The sequence below is a fragment of the Aptenodytes patagonicus genome, chromosome W (genome assembly GCF_965638725.1).
Source record: "Aptenodytes patagonicus chromosome W, bAptPat1.pri.cur, whole genome shotgun sequence".
Taxonomy (NCBI): domain Eukaryota; kingdom Metazoa; phylum Chordata; class Aves; order Sphenisciformes; family Spheniscidae; genus Aptenodytes; species Aptenodytes patagonicus.
Window position 1 is genome coordinate 23,126,746 of NC_134981.1, and position 16,267 is coordinate 23,143,012.

At 54.0% G+C, this 16,267-nt stretch overlaps 1 protein-coding gene and 2 pseudogenes across 1 annotated transcript; all 3 read left to right on the forward strand.

The window, feature by feature from the left end:
* Positions 1-247: 247 nt before the first annotated feature.
* Positions 248-1,650, forward strand: LOC143172188 (transmembrane protein 271 pseudogene; annotated as a pseudogene).
* A 692-nt stretch (positions 1,651-2,342) lies between these two features.
* On the forward strand, positions 2,343-3,401 carry LOC143172189 (ribonuclease P protein subunit p25-like protein; annotated as a pseudogene).
* Positions 3,402-14,959: 11,558 nt separating this feature from the next.
* Positions 14,960-15,150, forward strand: LOC143172277 (adropin-like). Its single transcript, XM_076361506.1, has one exon. The coding sequence runs from the start codon at positions 14,960-14,962 to the stop codon at positions 15,143-15,145; it is 186 nt and encodes a 61-aa protein (XP_076217621.1). The 3' UTR covers positions 15,146-15,150.
* Positions 15,151-16,267: the final 1,117 nt, after the last annotated feature.

Below are 16,267 nucleotides of genomic sequence, written 5' to 3' on the forward strand. Positions count from 1 at the left end.
GGGGGCCTCCCTGCTTGGAGAAGGGGGAAGGGGAGAGCATGCACTTGGCTCACTGAGGCCAGCGGCTGCTTGCCATGGGGGGCAGCGCTGCTGCCTTTGGAGAACTCCCTGTCCCCTCTCCACCATGTCCCTGTATTGCATGGCAGCTGCTGCCAAGGAGGATGCAAGAGGATGAGGAGGGAGGAAGTGCCAGGGAGGCAAGCAGTGGGTGGCCGGGGGAAGTGGCAATGGCTGCGGCAGCGCGAGGATGAAGTGGAGTGTGCAGGGAGCCTGCGCCGTGCTCTCCAGCAGCCTCCTGCTTGCCTGTGCACTCAGCACCACTGCCATGGGCCTGAAGTGCTTCTTGCTGGGCTCAGAGCTCAAGGACAAGCCATTCTGCCTGAGCACGACTGCCGGTGCCTTCTACTCGGGGCTGCTGCTCACAGCTGGCCTGTTGCTCTTGAGCTCAGCACTGCTCTGCTGCCACCAGCCAGACAAAGCAGGCAGTGGGAGCGGGGTTGACAGGCAGCCGCACGCCCAGCAGTCAGCAGGGCAGGGCACAGGGTGCGACGTGGAGCAGAAGGCACTCCCCGGGGGCCGGCAGAACTTCCTGCTCTTGGGGGTGCTTGTGTTCATGATGGGCGTGCTGAGTGCTTTTGCCGGTGCTGTCATTGATGGTGACACCATGTCACTCGTGGAGAGGAAGTACTCGCAGTATTGCCTGCTGCAGGCCAGCAGCTTAGTTCATCTGTGGAGTGGCTTGTCCTCAGAGGGATCCTCTTCAGTCATAGCAGCACTGTGCTGCCAGAAGCTGCAGGACTACCAGCGTAGCTTGGTACTCTCCACTGTGGGGGTTAAAGCGGCACGGACTCTGGCAGGCACGGCAACCAAAGACCTTTATTGCTCTTTGTTAGCATCTTTTATAGCAAGCAGAAGTGTACACATACTACCTGCAGCTTGCAGATAGGTTATAGCCTTGTGTTCACGCGCATCTATGCTCTAGCAGATTGGCCCGTTCTTCCTGATCATGCGAAATGCCCTCATGGCCTTTATCTTGTTTTTCTCCTTCCAGCTGCACATTCCTTTCTCCATTATCTTCTGCTTATGTGCCTTGTCATGCCAGGTGGTACAGTGTTTGCTCATTAAAATCAAACTCAGGAATGTCCGTTAGTGAGATTCCCATCCCCACACTCCACCATCTTCAACACACTGGAGTGTCTCCTGGGCCTGTTTAACCTGCTGCTCATCAAGAACTACAAGGCATCTCGGCACAGGCTCAGACAGCAGCACCGACTGCAACACCAATGGCAGCAGCAGCAAGAGGGCAATCAGTGGCAGGGTGGCAGCCATCAGGTGCAGCATCAGAGACAGGGCTCCATCTTCTCCAGAGAGGAGTCCATGCTCTCTCCCAGGGACTGCTCTTTCCAGGAGGTCTCCTACATCAACATGGGCATCTTCCATGTGTTAGACAAGGCTGGCATGGAGGTGCACAGTGGGGGCCATCCCTCCATCGAGCTGCCTGGCTATTCACCCATGGACCCTGAGCTCAACACATCTTATCCATACTGCTACCCCTTGCCCTGCAAACAGCCCCCCCATCTGCAAGGTCAACTACCCAAGGAAGCCTTGTGCCAACAGCAACTAGGGTATGGAAACAAGGAAAAAAGATAGGGGGGGAGCCTGTCTGTGTGGCACTCTTCTTCCTCCAGCCCTCCTCACTACCTGCACAGATAACCAGCCACTGGGACCGGATGCCCCTGCCACACAGCTCAGAGACAGCTTTTGTAACATAGATGGCATGGTTATGACACCCTCTGACAGGGAAGGCCAGAGCTGGGCTCCTCTCCAATCTCAGCACTATATCTGGGAGAGAAGCTCCTTTCCTCCCTGTGCTGCCACCGCCTGGGGTTGATCCAGGGAAATCTGTTCATAAACAACCACCCTGTGCATCCCTCTCCTTTAGCACTGAGTCTGCACTGCATGATACACCTGGCAGATAATCATCGTGAGCATAAAGTGCTTTAGATGGCCAGGGATACTAAGCAAGCCCATTCATACATTTGGGCCTGATGAGGTTTTTTTGTCTGTCTGTGAAATATCAAGACTGAGTTTTTAAAAGACTGAACAAGAAATGCCTAAGGGTTGGTTCCTCCTTAGCCAATTTTAGTTCAAGTGAACCATCAAGCTTCAACTTTAGCAGTACAAAATGACCACATTTATGATAAGAAAAAAGTATAAGGCAACTTCCTTACCTCTTGGAGACAATTTTTAAAACAACAGAGACATTCTTGTAATGTTTAATAGAGCTGTTCTGAGGATACTTACATTTACACTACTTCTTGAAGAACTGAGTTCTGTTAAAAATGAAGTGAGTTAACACCTCCATTGGTTGTGTAAGATGCACGTTAAAAATAAACCTACACTTTCAAGAGGAAAAGAAAAAAAATCAACAGCAACATGTTTTTACACTAATGTGCCTGCTTTTGTTGATAACTTCTTACTATAAAAGCTTTCAGAAGTCTACAGTGAAAATATTTACCAAATTAACAGCAACTTAAAATTAATGGTTAGTTACTTTACTAAAATAATAGGATATGTCAATTTAAAGGCAGTCCAAATGTCATACCCATATCTTATTTAAACAGGTTCTACATTTTAAATGCAAGGCAGGGTTTATTTTTGTTTTACACAAGTGGACAGTTTAATCCTATTTTGTACAACTACAGAGTTTACTTTGTAATGAATTTCATTTTACCTGTTATCAAACCATCAACCTGGTATGCTTGAATATTGATGTTTTAATTAAAATATATGTATTCTAAAACAATCTTAACTGATGCAATTTAAAAGGAAAAGCTGTAGAACATCTTGGAAGACATCTTCCAACTATGTTTTCAAAACCCTATTTAAATTCTCCTTCTGTGCACAGAAGAAAAGACCTGCCCCCTGATATTATTGAAATCAAAGTGAAGGATGGGAGCAAAATCAGGAATCTGATGGACTATGCCATCGGCAAGATGGAGCTGGACTGAGTGAGGCAGATCCTTTTCACTGGCTCAGGCAAGGCCATCAGCAAGACCATTATGTGTGTGGAAATCACGAAATGAAGACTCAAAGAGCTGTACCAGATCACCAAAGTGCTCTTTAAACAGATCAAAGAGATCTGGGAACCCATTGTGCCTGAGGCAGGCCATGATGCCTTGACAGTGAAGAGAAACATTCCTGCCATATGTGTCCTACTCAGCAGACTCCCTCGATCCTCAGGAGCTGGGATACCAGGCTCCAGGCTCTTTTGATGCCTTCTGGATCAAGACACTCAAAGTGGAGTCTGAGGGCAGGGTGGAGGCAGGGGAGCTGGCAATGCGGGAAAGCACCCTTGGTCCACTGGAGGAGGGCCTGGGGAGTCCTGTGTGAAGTTCTGAGACGACGACGTGTTTGGGTGTAGTTTGGGGAAGTTACGGAAACAAGCCAGCTGCTGTAGCTGGAAAGCTGCTGCTGAACACAGGGGCTTGCAGAGTTGTTAGGGGAAGGCAGGAGAAGTTACTGTTTCAAAATGGACATGATTGCAAGTGTCTGAAACTGTGTTTTGACGAGTGTCCTCATCAAAGGCTGCCAGGCCTTAGCGTGCGGCTCAGGGAAGACAGGAATCATCTCTGCTTGAGCAAGGACCGTTGGCATCTTGTCAGTGAGCCCAGGGGAATGGCTGCCCACTGAGCGGGGTTTCAGCTGCTCGGGGCAGTGCAGCAGCCCAGGCAGCAGGCGCACATGTCGTGTGTGCAGACAGCGGGATACAGGGCTGGATCGGCCACTTCATCTATGCCTGAAAGTCCATCTTCTGCTGAGCCCTTCAGGTGGCCCAGTGGTTTGAGGTGGTTTGAATGTAGGACTGCAGGGATACAACTCCATCTGCGATTGTGTGCATGTCGCACCCTTTCTGTCCTCCTTTCGCCTCCTCTGTGGAGCTGATTGTTACACCTCTCTCTGCCAAAGTGGCAAGAGTTGACTCATGTCATAACCAGCCTGAAATCCTGTAGCTGTGCAAGTGCCCTGGGTGGTGGTAATAGTAAGCTCCAAAATATCCTGTTCTTTCCCCTTTCTGCTCCTTTATAATGCACAGAGATGGGTTTAAAATAAAGTTTCCTCTTCATGTAATGTGAAATTTGTCATGTCTTCCTCATCCCACTGGAGGTCACCCTGTAAGCGTTGCTGGTGGGGCTGAGGCTGCGGCTGCCGGCTGAAACTTTGCTCTTTCAGCTCTTCTTGAGGAAGAGGGGACCTGCTGCTCTGAGTTTTTTCCTCTCGTGACTGTAAATGGACCCTGATGCAAGGGAGATGTTTTTTCCTGCCTTTGCTGTTCACCTTTAATATCCAAGGAAAGGTCAAGGTTTTTTTTTTTCTGGGAAGCTTTTTGCTATTCTTTGTTTTTTTATTTTAAACTGACTAGAACTGCAGTCTCAAAAATACTCAGCCCAAACTCTGCTGAGTGAGGCAAAGGATGGAGCATCTTTTCTTGCACCATAGTTTCACTTCTAGAGCAGCTGTGGTAAGTGATGCAGGGCAAGAAGAAAGTGCTGTTCTCTGTGACAGACAGAGCTCTCGACAGAACACCCCCTGCTCACACTGTGCCCTGAGTGCTGCCTCTCCTGCCTGCTCTCCTTCCTGGGTCGCTGCCTGTGTTGGCCTGAGCATAGCTCCAGTTGGGCCTGATGCTCTGCTTTGAGGGACGCTGTCAAGTCAATGGGACTTTCGCCTTGTATCAGCACAAGCTTTCACACTGGCTGAGCGCCTGGCACGAGCCGGGACAGTGCCAGGTTTACACATCATCATCTTCTCCTCCTCCTCCCCTTCCCTTCTCCTGTTGGTCTTGTCACGCTCTGCCCAGCCGGCCCCACCGTTAACCCTGGAGCTAACAAGGTAGTCAAGGAAATGCCCAGACCTCTCTGCTGTGCCAGAGCAGGTGAAACCTGGAGATAGGGCAGAGTTAAGCTGATTTATCTTTGTGCTGTTCCCAGCTGCTGCTCCCTTACATCTAACGAGGAAACTGCTTTTATTGACTAATTAGCAGATTAGCGATAAATGCCAAGGAAAGATACTTGACTGTCTGATCAGACTGCTTCTGACATTGCAGCAAGCAATGTGTTTGTTTACTGTTAAAAACACCTTCTTAACGGAGAGCTAGAGCCTCAGATAGCCTGTGTAATCCTCCCTCGTGGCAGTGGTGCGTTTAACGCCTTCTCATCAAAGCTGCAAAGTGATTTTTATTTTTGTTTTGCAGTTTGAAAGTTACCCTCGGCTGACTGCGGTGGCTCTCCCTTCTGGGTGCTATGGCACCCGGCAACGCAGGAGCTGTACTTCCTAGGGCCAGAGAGGGAGCAGCCGCGCATCGCACCCGCAAGCCCCTGAGCAGCCTGTCGGGTCAGCCAGGAGAGGTCCCTAGCTCTCTTATGGATCTGCTCTTCATCCATTCTTCATCCAGCTGCCTCTTTCCCCTGATGTGACACGCCCGTGCGGGGCTGCCGGGGCCAGACAGGCCCCCCGTGCCCCGAGAGGCGGCAGCAGTTCCCACCGTGTCACTGCCGTGTGTCTGTGCCACCAGGCAGACATGTGGCCTGGCCATGGCTTTTCAGAGAAGCTGTAGGTGCTGGGACCTGATACCTGGGGGTCTCCAGGAACCCCCACAGCCGTGGGGAGAGCCCCCTGTGTGCCCCCCAGCCACTTCCACTGGGTGCCATGTCTCTGTCCTTCACCCGGAGCATCCCCCGCTTCGGGGTGACACCCCACACCAGAGCATCTATGGCTCCAGTCCCCATATTGAGGCTGGCAGTTACAGCTCAGCAGGGGTGCGGCATGCCTGCACCCGCGGATGGGCTGCCCCGTGCCTCGGTTTCCCCGCTGCACAGGACAGGGTGAAGCCGGCTGTGCCTATGAGGCCGCTGCTGCCCAGATTCCCGGGACACTGAATGTCCCTAAATGACCCGTTCCCCCTCTCCACGGACTGCAGTGGTGCCTGTGCCCACCCAGCCTCCTTGTGGGCACTGTGTCCCAGCAGAGACCCCAGCCTGGCCCCGGCTGCTCCATCCTCAGCATCCTGATGCCCCCATGTACACGGGGACAGGGTGCGTGTGTGTGCGCATGCACGTGTGTGTGCATATGCCTGTGCATGTGTGCGTGTACAGGAGCAGGACAGGCAGCAGCAGGTGGTTAAGGTGTCCTGGTTTCGGCAGGGATAGAGTTAATTTCCTTCCTAGTAGCTGGTACAGTGCTGTGTTTTGGATTTAGGATGAGAACAAAGTTGATAAGCACTGATGTTTTAGTTGTTGCTAGGTAATGCTTACACTAGCCAAGGACTTTTAGTTTCCCATGCTCTACTGACTGAGAAGGCTGCAGGTGCACAGGGGGGCTGGGAAGGGGCACAGCCAGGACAGCTGACCCAAACTGGCCAAAGGGATATTCCATACCATGTGATGTCATGCTCAGTACATAAACTGGGGAAAGCTGGCCGGGGGGACCGCTGCTCGGGGACTGGCTGGGCATCGGTCGGCGGGTGGTGAGCAATTGCACTGTGCATCACATGCTTTGTGTATTATCATTATTATTATTATTATTACATTATAATTATCATTTTATTTCAATTATTAAACTGTTTTTATCTCAACCCACGAGTTTTTCTCACTTGTGCTCTTCCAATTCTCTCCCCCATCCCACCGGGGGAGGGGGGAGTGAGCGAGCGGCTGCGTGGTGCTTAGTTGCCGACTGAGGTTAAACCACGACAGTCCTTTTTGGCGCCCAACGTGGGGCACAAAGGGTTTGAGATAATAACAGATTAACCGGAGTGTATTAAGGAACTTATATCCGTTAATAGTTGTGGGTCACAATGTTGGTTTCTCTGTTCTCGATATTGATTTGTCTAATCTGCATTGTGCTCTTTTTCCTGCTGTACATGTTAGAGATTGGTGTTGGGTTTTGCAGTTTACTGTGGTCTGCAGTGATTGGTGATGTTTCGCTTGTGAGGTTTGTTTTTAGAACATTGACCTTGACCTTAGTGTGGTATGTAAGTTTCACAATGAAGCCGTTACTGTACCACGGATACCATTTCGTGGAGACAACTAGCAATTACAGGGACTTTTCTGAGAGTTTTTTTACGGAGGAAATGCAGAATGGCAGTGTCACTACCTTCTTCTATGATGTTTCCTCCTTCATTACAGTAACTTTTCAGTATTTTGAACATCCTTGGGTAGTTAAGATACTTGTATTGGTACTTCTTGGGAATATTGTTTCGGTTTTGTCTAAAGTTGGTAAGCAATTTAAGAATATCATCCAGAGATCTGCCCCAAGGCTGGATAGTTATGAGTGGCAGGGTGTGTGGGACAAGATGGGCAAGTACCTAGGCCAATGGGCACCCCCAGTGTTTTGGAACTTCACCCCTGAGCAAGTGCAGAATCCTGAAAAGTTAGTAGAATATTTGGAAAAAGTATGCTGTCACCCTGGCAACTCCAGAGAGATGCAGATCATTGCAACGTGCTGGGGCCTGACCCATGCCTACCGAGCCCTGTTCAACACCATTCAGTACCCTCAAAGGGAAGAGAAGGTCTCTGGATCTGACGGTAAAATGACAGGCACTGCGGCCACTCAGACCCCGGCAACAGGCACTGCGGCCACTCCGACCCCGGCGACAGGCACTGCGGCTACTCAGACTCCAGCAACAGGCACTGTGGCCACTCAGACCCCGGCGACACGCCCTGTGGCTGAACCAAAGAACCAGCCTGTGCCGGTATCAGTCGCCCCTGTACACAAGAAGAAATTTTGGAAGCGGAAGTCAGCTCGTTTAGTAAGGGAGGAAGAATCTTCTTCTAAAAGGGAGCCGGAGGAAGAAGTGTACGAGGCTGACAACCCTGGAGAAGGGCCATCACGAGAACAGGAGGAGGAGAGCCGGCCGCTGCTCGGGGAGGAGGAAGAGGAAGAACTCATAAACGAGGCAGTGGCCACCCGATCTCTATCCCTGAGTGAGCTGCGAGATATACGAAAAGATTTCAGCTGTCGTCCAGGCGAGCATATTGTCACCTGGCTGCTCCGATGCTGGGATAATGGAGCCAGTAGCCTAGAATTAGAGGGTAGGGAAGCCAAGCAGCTGGGATCCCTTTCCAGGGAAGGGGGCATTGACCAAGCGATTGGAAAAGGGACACGAGTCCTCAGCCTTTGGAGGCGACTCCTGTCAAGCGTGAAGGAAAGGTATCCCTTTAAGGAAGATGTCATATGTCGCCCAAGCAAGTGGACCACCATGGAGAAGGGTATCCAGTTTCTGAGAGAATTAGCTGTGCTGGAGGTGATTTATGGTGACCTGAGCAATGAACAGCTATCCAAAGATCCAGACGAAGTCAAGTGCACACGACCCATGTGGCGGAAGTTTATAAGGAGCTCACCATCGTCATACGCCAACTCATGGGCAGTGATGCCCTGGAAAGATGGAGAGGAACAAACGGTGGATGAATTGGCTGGTCAACTCCGGCAATATGAGGAAAGTCTCTCTTCCTCCCTCGTCTCGGCTGTGGAGAAACTGTCCCGGGAGATCCAGCAACTCAGAGAGGATAGGTCCTCCTACTCACCTGTACAGACCAGTATCTCGGCTATTAGGAGTCAGCGTTCTTTTGCTCAAGAGAGAGAATATAAAGGGTACACACCACGGGGCACCCTATGGTTTTACCTGCGTGACCACGGAGAGGACACGAGGAAGTGGGATGGAAAACCTACTGCAGCCCTAGGGGCACAGGTACGTGAATTGCAGGGGAAAACAATCACAGAAAGGGGTTCTTCCAGGAAAATTGCTGCTCCAGTTTCCAGCGGGCAGTTCCCCAGAGAGAGTAGAAGGGCTGATCTTACTCCTGATCTTAATGAAGAAACTTCTGATTCGTATGTACAAGAAATGAGAAACGAGTACTATGATGAGGACTAGAGGGGCCCTGCCTCCAGCCAGGGGGAGGAAAGGGACAACCGGGTTTCCTGGACTGTGTGGATTCGGTGGCCTGGCACATCAGACCCACAGAAGTATAAGGCTCTAGTAGACACCGGTGCACAGTGTCCCCTAATGCCATCAAGCTATAAAGGGGCAGAACCCATCTGTATTTCTGGGGTGACGGGGGGATCCCAACAGCTAACTGTATTGGAAGCCGAAGTACGTCTAACTGGGAATGGGTGGCAGAAGCACCCCATTGTGACTGGCCCAGATGCTCCGTGCATCCTTGGCGTAGACTACCTCAGGAGAGGGTATTTCAAGGACCCAAAAGGGTACCGGTGGGCTTTTGGTGTAGCTGCCTTGGAGACGGAAGAAATTAAACAGCTGTCCACCTTGCCTGGTCTCTCGGAGGACCCTTCTGTTGTGGGGTTGCTGAAGGTCGAAGACCAACAGGTGCCAATCGCTACCACCACGGTGCACCCGCGGCAATATCGCACCAACCGAGACTCCTTGATTCCCATCCATGAGCTGATTCGTCGACTGGAGAGCCAAGGAGTGATCAGCAAGACTCGCCCACCCTTTAACAGTCCCATATGGCCAGTGCGGAAGTCTAATGGAGAGTGGAGACTAACAGTAGACTATCGTGGCCTAAATGAAGTCACGCCACCGCTGAGTGCTGCTGTGCCAGACATGCTAGAACTTCAATACGAACTGGAGTCAAAGGCAGCCAAGTGGTATGCCACAGTTGATATTGCTAATGCGTTCTTCTCAATCCCTTTGGCGGCAGAGTGCAGGCCACAATTTGCTTTCACTTGGAGGGGCGTCCAGTACACCTGGAACGGACGGCCCCAGGGGTGGAAACACAGCCCCACCATTTGCCATGGACTGATCCAGACTGCACTGGAACAGGGTGAGGCTCCAGAACATCTGCAATACATTGATGATATCATCGTGTGGGGCAACACAGCAGGAGAAGTTTTTGAAAAAGGGAAGGAAATAGTCCAAATCCTGCTGAAGGCTGGTTTTGCCACAAAACAAAGTAAGGTTAAGGGACCTGCACAGGAGATCCAGTTTTTAGGAATAAAATGGCAAGATGGACGTCGTCAGATCCCAATGGATGTGATCAACAAAATAACAGCCATGTCTCCACCAACTAGCAAAAAGGAAACACAAGCTTTCTTAGGCGTCGTGGGTTTTTGGAGAATGCACATTCCAAATTACAGTCTGATTGTAAACCCTCTCTATCAAGTGACCCGAAAGAAGAACGATTTCAAATGGGGCCCTGAGCAACGACAAGCCTTTGAACAAATTAAAGAGGAGATAGTTCATGCAGTAGCCCTGGGGCCAGTCCGGGCAGGGCAAGAGGTAAAAAATGTGCTCTATACCGCAGCCGGGGAGAACGGCCCTACCTGGAGCCTCTGGCAGAAAGCACCAGGGGAGACTCGAGGTCGACCCCTAGGGTTTTGGAGTCGGGGATACAGAGGATCCGAGGCCCACTATACTCCAACTGAAAAAGAGATATTGGCAGCATATGAAGGGGTTCGAGCTGCTTCAGAAGTGATCGGCACTGAAGCACAGCTCCTCCTGGCACCCCGACTGCCGGTGCTAGGCTGGATGTTCAGAGGGAGGGTCCCCTGTACACATCATGCAACTGATGCTACGTGGAGTAAGTGGGTCGCACTGATCACACAACGGGCTCGAATAGGAAACCCCAGTCGCCCAGGAATCCTGGAAGTGATCATGGATTGGCCAGAGGGCAAAGATTTTGGAATATCGCCAGAGGAGGAGGTAACGCGTGCTGAGGAGGCCCCAGTGTATAATGAACTACCAGAAAATGAGAAGCAATATGCCCTGTTCACTGATGGGTCCTGCCGTCTTGTGGGAAAGCATCGGAGGTGGAAAGCTGCTGTATGGAGTCCTATGCGACAAGTTGTAGAAACTGCTGAAGGAGAAGGTGAATCGAGCCAATTTGCAGAAGTAAAGGCCATCCAGCTGGCTTTAGACATTGCTGACCGAGAAAAGTGGCCAGTGCTCTATCTCTGTACTGATTCATGGATGGTGGCAAATGCCCTGTGGGGGTGGTTACAGCAATGGAAGCGAAGCAACTGGCAGCGCAGAGGCAAACCCATCTGGGCTGCTGCATTGTGGCAAGATATTGCTGCCCGGGTGGAGAACCTGGTTGTAAAAGTCTGTCACGTAGATGCTCACATACCCAAGAGTCGGGCCACTGAAGAACATCAAAACAACCAGCAGGTGGATCAGGCTGCTAAGATTGAAGTGGCTCAGGTGGATCTGGACTGGCAACATAAGGGTGAATTATTTCTAGCTCGGTGGGCCCATGACACCTCAGGTCACCAAGGAAGAGATGCAACATACAGATGGGCTCGTGATCGAGGGGTGGACTTGACCATGGACACTATTGCGCAGGTTATCCATGAATGCGAAACATGCGCTGCAATCAAGCAAGCCAAGCGGTTAAAGCCTCTCTGGTATGGAGGACGATGGCTGAAATATAAATATGGGGAGGCCTGGCAGATCGATTATATCACACTCCTACAAACTCACCAAGGCAAGCGCCACGTGCTTACAATGGTGGAGGCAACCACCGGATGGCTGGAAACATATCCCGTGCCCCATGCCACTGCCCGGAACACTATCCTGGGCCTTGAGAAGCAAGTCCTATGGCGACATGGCACCCCAGAAAGAATTAAGTCAGTCAATGGGACTCATTTCCGATACAACCTCATAGACACCTGGGCCAAAGAGCATGGCATTGAGTGGGTGTATCACATCCCCTACCATGCACCAGCCTCTGGGAACATTGAACGATACAATGGACTGTTAAAGACTACACTGAGAGCAATGGGTGGTGGGACATTCAAACATTGGGATACGCGTTTAGCAAAGGCCACCTGGTTAGTCAACACTCGGGGATCTGCCAATCGAGCAGGCCCTGCCCAGTCAGAACTTTTACGTACTGTAGATGGGAATAAAGTCCCTGTAGTGCACATAAAAAATATGCTGGGGAAAACAGTTTGGGTTATTCCTGCCTTGGGCAAAGGCAAACCCATCCGTGGGATTGCTTTTGCTCAAGGACCTGAGTGCACTTGGTGGATAATGCGGGAGGATGGGGAAGACCGATGTGTACCTCAAGGGGATTTGATTTTGGGTGAGAATAGCCAATGATCTGAATTATGTGATGTTAAGTGCTGCATAATATTATATGCCATACTAATGTTATTACAATAAGAATCACCCAGACTAATGAAGAATAACTTCGATGAAACCGAGCAAAGCACAGTGATGATGGTACCAGAACTGACTTCAATACGAAACAATCCAACACCGCATACCATCTCCATTTTTCCTGCCCTGGAAGATTATTACGACAGATGGAGCCCAAAGTCATGGACTAAATGAACTCACCGAACATTTTAGAGGGATGGCCCATAGACTAAGGAAATGATATCTCTGTGTGTGTCAATATATATATATATATAAAAAACGGGGTGGTGATTAATGAAAATGTACTGGAAAATATGAGACTTGAGCGTGACGCAGATGGTATAGAATAAGGGGTGGATATTGTCCTGGTTTCGGCAGGGATAGAGTTAATTTCCTTCCTAGTAGCTGGTACAGTGCTGTGTTTTGGATTTAGGAGGAGAACAAAGTTGATAAGGCACCGATGTTTTAGTTGTTGCTAGGTAATGCTTACACTAGCCAAGGACTTTTCAGTTTCCCATGCTCTACTGACTGAGATGGCTGGAGGTGCACAAGAAGCTGGGAGGGAGGCACAGCCAAACTGGCCAAAGAAACATTCCATACCATGTGACGTCATGCTCAGTACATAAACTGGGGAAAGCTGGCCGGGGGGGCCGCTGCTCGGGGACTGGCTGGGCATCGGTCGGCGGGTGGTGAGCAATTGTACTGTGCATCACTTGCTTTGTGTATTATTATTATTATTATCATATTATTATTATTATCATTTTATTTCAATTATTAAACTGTTTTTATCTCAACCCACGAGTTTTTCTCACCTGTGCTCTTCCAATTCTCTCCCCCATCCCACCGGGTTGGGGGGAGTGAGCAAGCAGCTGCGTGGTGCTCAATTGCCGACTGAGGTTAAACCAGGACATAAGGGCAGGACAAGACAGCACCAGGGAGAGCCAGGCAGAGGCCCCAGGGCTGGCAGGGCAGAGCTGGGCAGGACCAGGATGGGCTGGGCAGGCAGGTAGGCAGGCAGGGGCAGTGTGGGCCACGCAGGCAGGACAGTACAGCCAGGGTCAGTAGGGGCAGTAGAGGCAGTATGGGCAGGGCAGGCAGAGCAGTTACAGGCAAGGCAGGACAGGGCTACAGAGGATGGCAAGCACAGCAGCATGGGCAGGAGGGGCAGTACAGGCAGGGTAGTACAGGAGGGTAAGCAGAACAGCGTGGCTAAGGTAGGTAGGATAGGCAGGCAGTACAGAAGAACAGCATGGGCAGGGCAGGCATGATATGCAGGGCAGTACAGACAGGGCTGTACCGGCAGCAGGGGCAGTACGGGCAAGGCAGAAGGGGCAAGGTAATACGGGCAGCACAGACAGCAGGGAAAGGGCAGGGATCGGGCCAGGGCAGACCGGGCCGGCAGAGCGCGCGCTGCATGGCAGCGCTCCCCGTCGCTCACGTGGGCGCCGGCCGAGGGGGCGGGCCCTGAGCCGAGCGCTCGCTCAATGGCGCACGACCGGCCGGGGGCGGCCACCAATGACCGGGGGCGGGGCGGGGGCAGGGCCCCAGCAGGGCCCGCCCCCCCAGTGCCGGCGGGAGGGAGCGGACAGCGCGCGGGGCTGCGGCACCCACCGAGCGGCCCGCGGCGGGACCGCGCCCGGGGTCTGCACCGGCATCGCGGCCCCGCACCGCTCCGCGCCGCGGCCCGGCACCGGCCCCCCGCTCCACACAGGGACCCCGCACCGGCCCCCCGCTCCGCACCGGGCCCCGGCCCCGGCCCCGGCCCCGGCCCCTGCCCCAGCCCCAGCCCCAGCCCCGGCCCCGGCCCCGGCAGCGCCGCCTGCCCGCAGGTGGGGTCCCAGCGGTTCCCGGGGCGGAGCGGAGGCAGGTAATGTCGGGGCCCCAGGATGGGAGGGCGGATCCGGCGTGACCTGTTGCTGCCCGATGGCCCGCTGCAGGCCGGGGGCTCTGCGGGTGTCTCGCTCCTCGGCAGGGCAGGGGATTGGGGTGCCGGGGACTCCTGAAATCGGGTCTCTGCCCGCCCTAGGAAAAAGCACAAGGGGAGGATGCCCCGATACCCCACCCACTGCCCACCCGGCCACTTGCCCTGTTTTGGGGTGCGGGAACTCCCAGCGGGGTCCAGGTGACAGGGTGGGGGTGGGAGGAAAAGTAGATGGAAGGTGGAGAGGGGACAAGAGCTGGGCCAAGGCCGCCTGGAATCACCTGGGGATGCCCCAGGACCAGGGAGGTTTGGGCTGGGATGGGGCAGTGCGTGTCCTGCTGGGGACACCTCCAGCTTGGTCACCCTGGCAGGGGACAGCTGGGGCATGGGGCGCTGGAAAGGTCCCCCTGAATGGCAGGTGCCCTGGGAGCTGTTGCAGCCTCCAAACCCCAGCGGAGCCCCTTGGGCCCTGGGGTCACTGCCTGCTGGCACCCCTGTAGCCTGCCCCGAGGGGCTTGGGCAGCCTGTCCCCTCGTGATGGCAGTGACGGTGACTTTCTCCCTTCCAGGTGCAGGAGGGAGGAGAGGGGTCCCCGTGTCCCCACCACCCTGCTGGAGAAGGGGAAGCCGAGGGAAAGCTCCGATCGATCCTTCCTGGCGGTGCGGTGAAGCCCAGGCCACAGCTGCGGGTGGCCAAGCTGTGTCGGGGGTGACACCGTCGTGCTGCCCGCCTGGCCCCAGCCCCATCCTGTCGCCAGCACCGCTGTTGTCCCCTTTGTCCCCTGTCAATGCCGGCAGGTGGAGGCTGCGCGCTCCGTTGCTGCGCCGGTGTCCCGAGCGTGGGGCCAAACTGGGGGCCCCGCTTTTTCCTGTGGGGCAACAGTGATGGGGGCTGCTCTCTCCACCGGAGCGGTCGTGGCGATTTCTTTTAACTGCGTCATTGCGTTGCTCATCCTCATCCTCTTTCTCATCCTCTGCAAGGCCTGCAAGACCCCGTCGTGTCCCAAGAAGAGCCCAGCTTCTGACATGGATGAAGCGAGGAACGAAGAGAAGTACCTGCTGCAGCCCTGAGCCACTCAGGGACTTGGGTACCCAGCTGAACTGAAGGAGTCGTGCCAGCCTGGATGCCCGCGCTGGGACTGGGGCGCTGGACCGGGCAGGCTGAGAGCAGAGGGGACACCGAGCCGCTCGCAGGGGCCGTGACATGGGGCACAGCCCTTCACCCGCATGGTTTTGGTGCGTGAAGTCCCTGTGGATGCCCACGGTGACCATGGGGATGGAGAGACAGCGGCCAGGGACGTGCTGTGGGGACAATCCTGTCTGTCCCAGCGGCCAGTGTGCACGGCAGGAGCCCTGTCCTCGAGCGTACCCCGCGTTCGGGGACAGCCTGTGGGCTCCTCCCTGGTGCTGGTGGCCCGGGCCGGTGGCCACGCTCTGTCCATCCCTTGGGGACGGTGGCACATGGAGAGTCGGCCACCAGTGCCTCGCCGCATTGCAGACCTGAGCGGAGCTGGCCAGGGGCTTGGAAAGGAGAGGCAGTGGGGCTGGCACGGAGGCCTGTCCCCTAGTGGGCTGGCTGCCCCACAGTGGCATGTACCTGGGGGGGACCCCAGCAGCCCTGGCCCCGCCAGCGGAGTGGGGTGTTACCAGTCTGGCTGTTTTTGGGGGTGGCCCTGGGGTGCCGTGTGCCCCCAGCCTCAGGAGGGCACTTGGCACCTATCTGCGCCAGCAGCCAGTTTGATAAGCCACGAGAGAGTCTGCACAGTCTGTCCGTTCATCCCCAGTCTCTCTGTCAGTCCCCTCCAGCATTAGCACCAACACTGCCAGGCAAATGGCCCTCCTCCTCGCTGGGCATGTGCCCCTGCCTGCCCTCCTGCCTGCTCCCAGCCGAGGCTGGCGGCAGGGGTTAGCCAGCCTGTGGGCAGCAGACGTGCCCTCGTTGGTGTCCCTGTCCCTGTTGAGAGCAGCCTGGGATGGCTTTTTGTTGGTGAGGTGGGAGACATGGGGAGAGTTGAAGGTGCTCAGCCAAACAGCACTGAAGGGTCTTCCAGCCCCGTTGCTCCCCGGGGACCGCGGTGACTCCGCAGGGAGGGATGCTGGCGGTCTGGCTTGTCCCCAAGCCCAGCAGCTGCCTTCCCCTGCCCTGCTTGTGGGTGCTGCGGGTTTCGGAGGGCTCTACCCTGCCCATCCTAG

Excerpts from the sequence above, each read along its gene's own strand:
- LOC143172277 (XM_076361506.1), top strand. The coding sequence starts at position 14,960 with ATGGGGGCTGCTCTCTCCACCGGAGCGGTCGTGGCGATTTCTTTTAAC.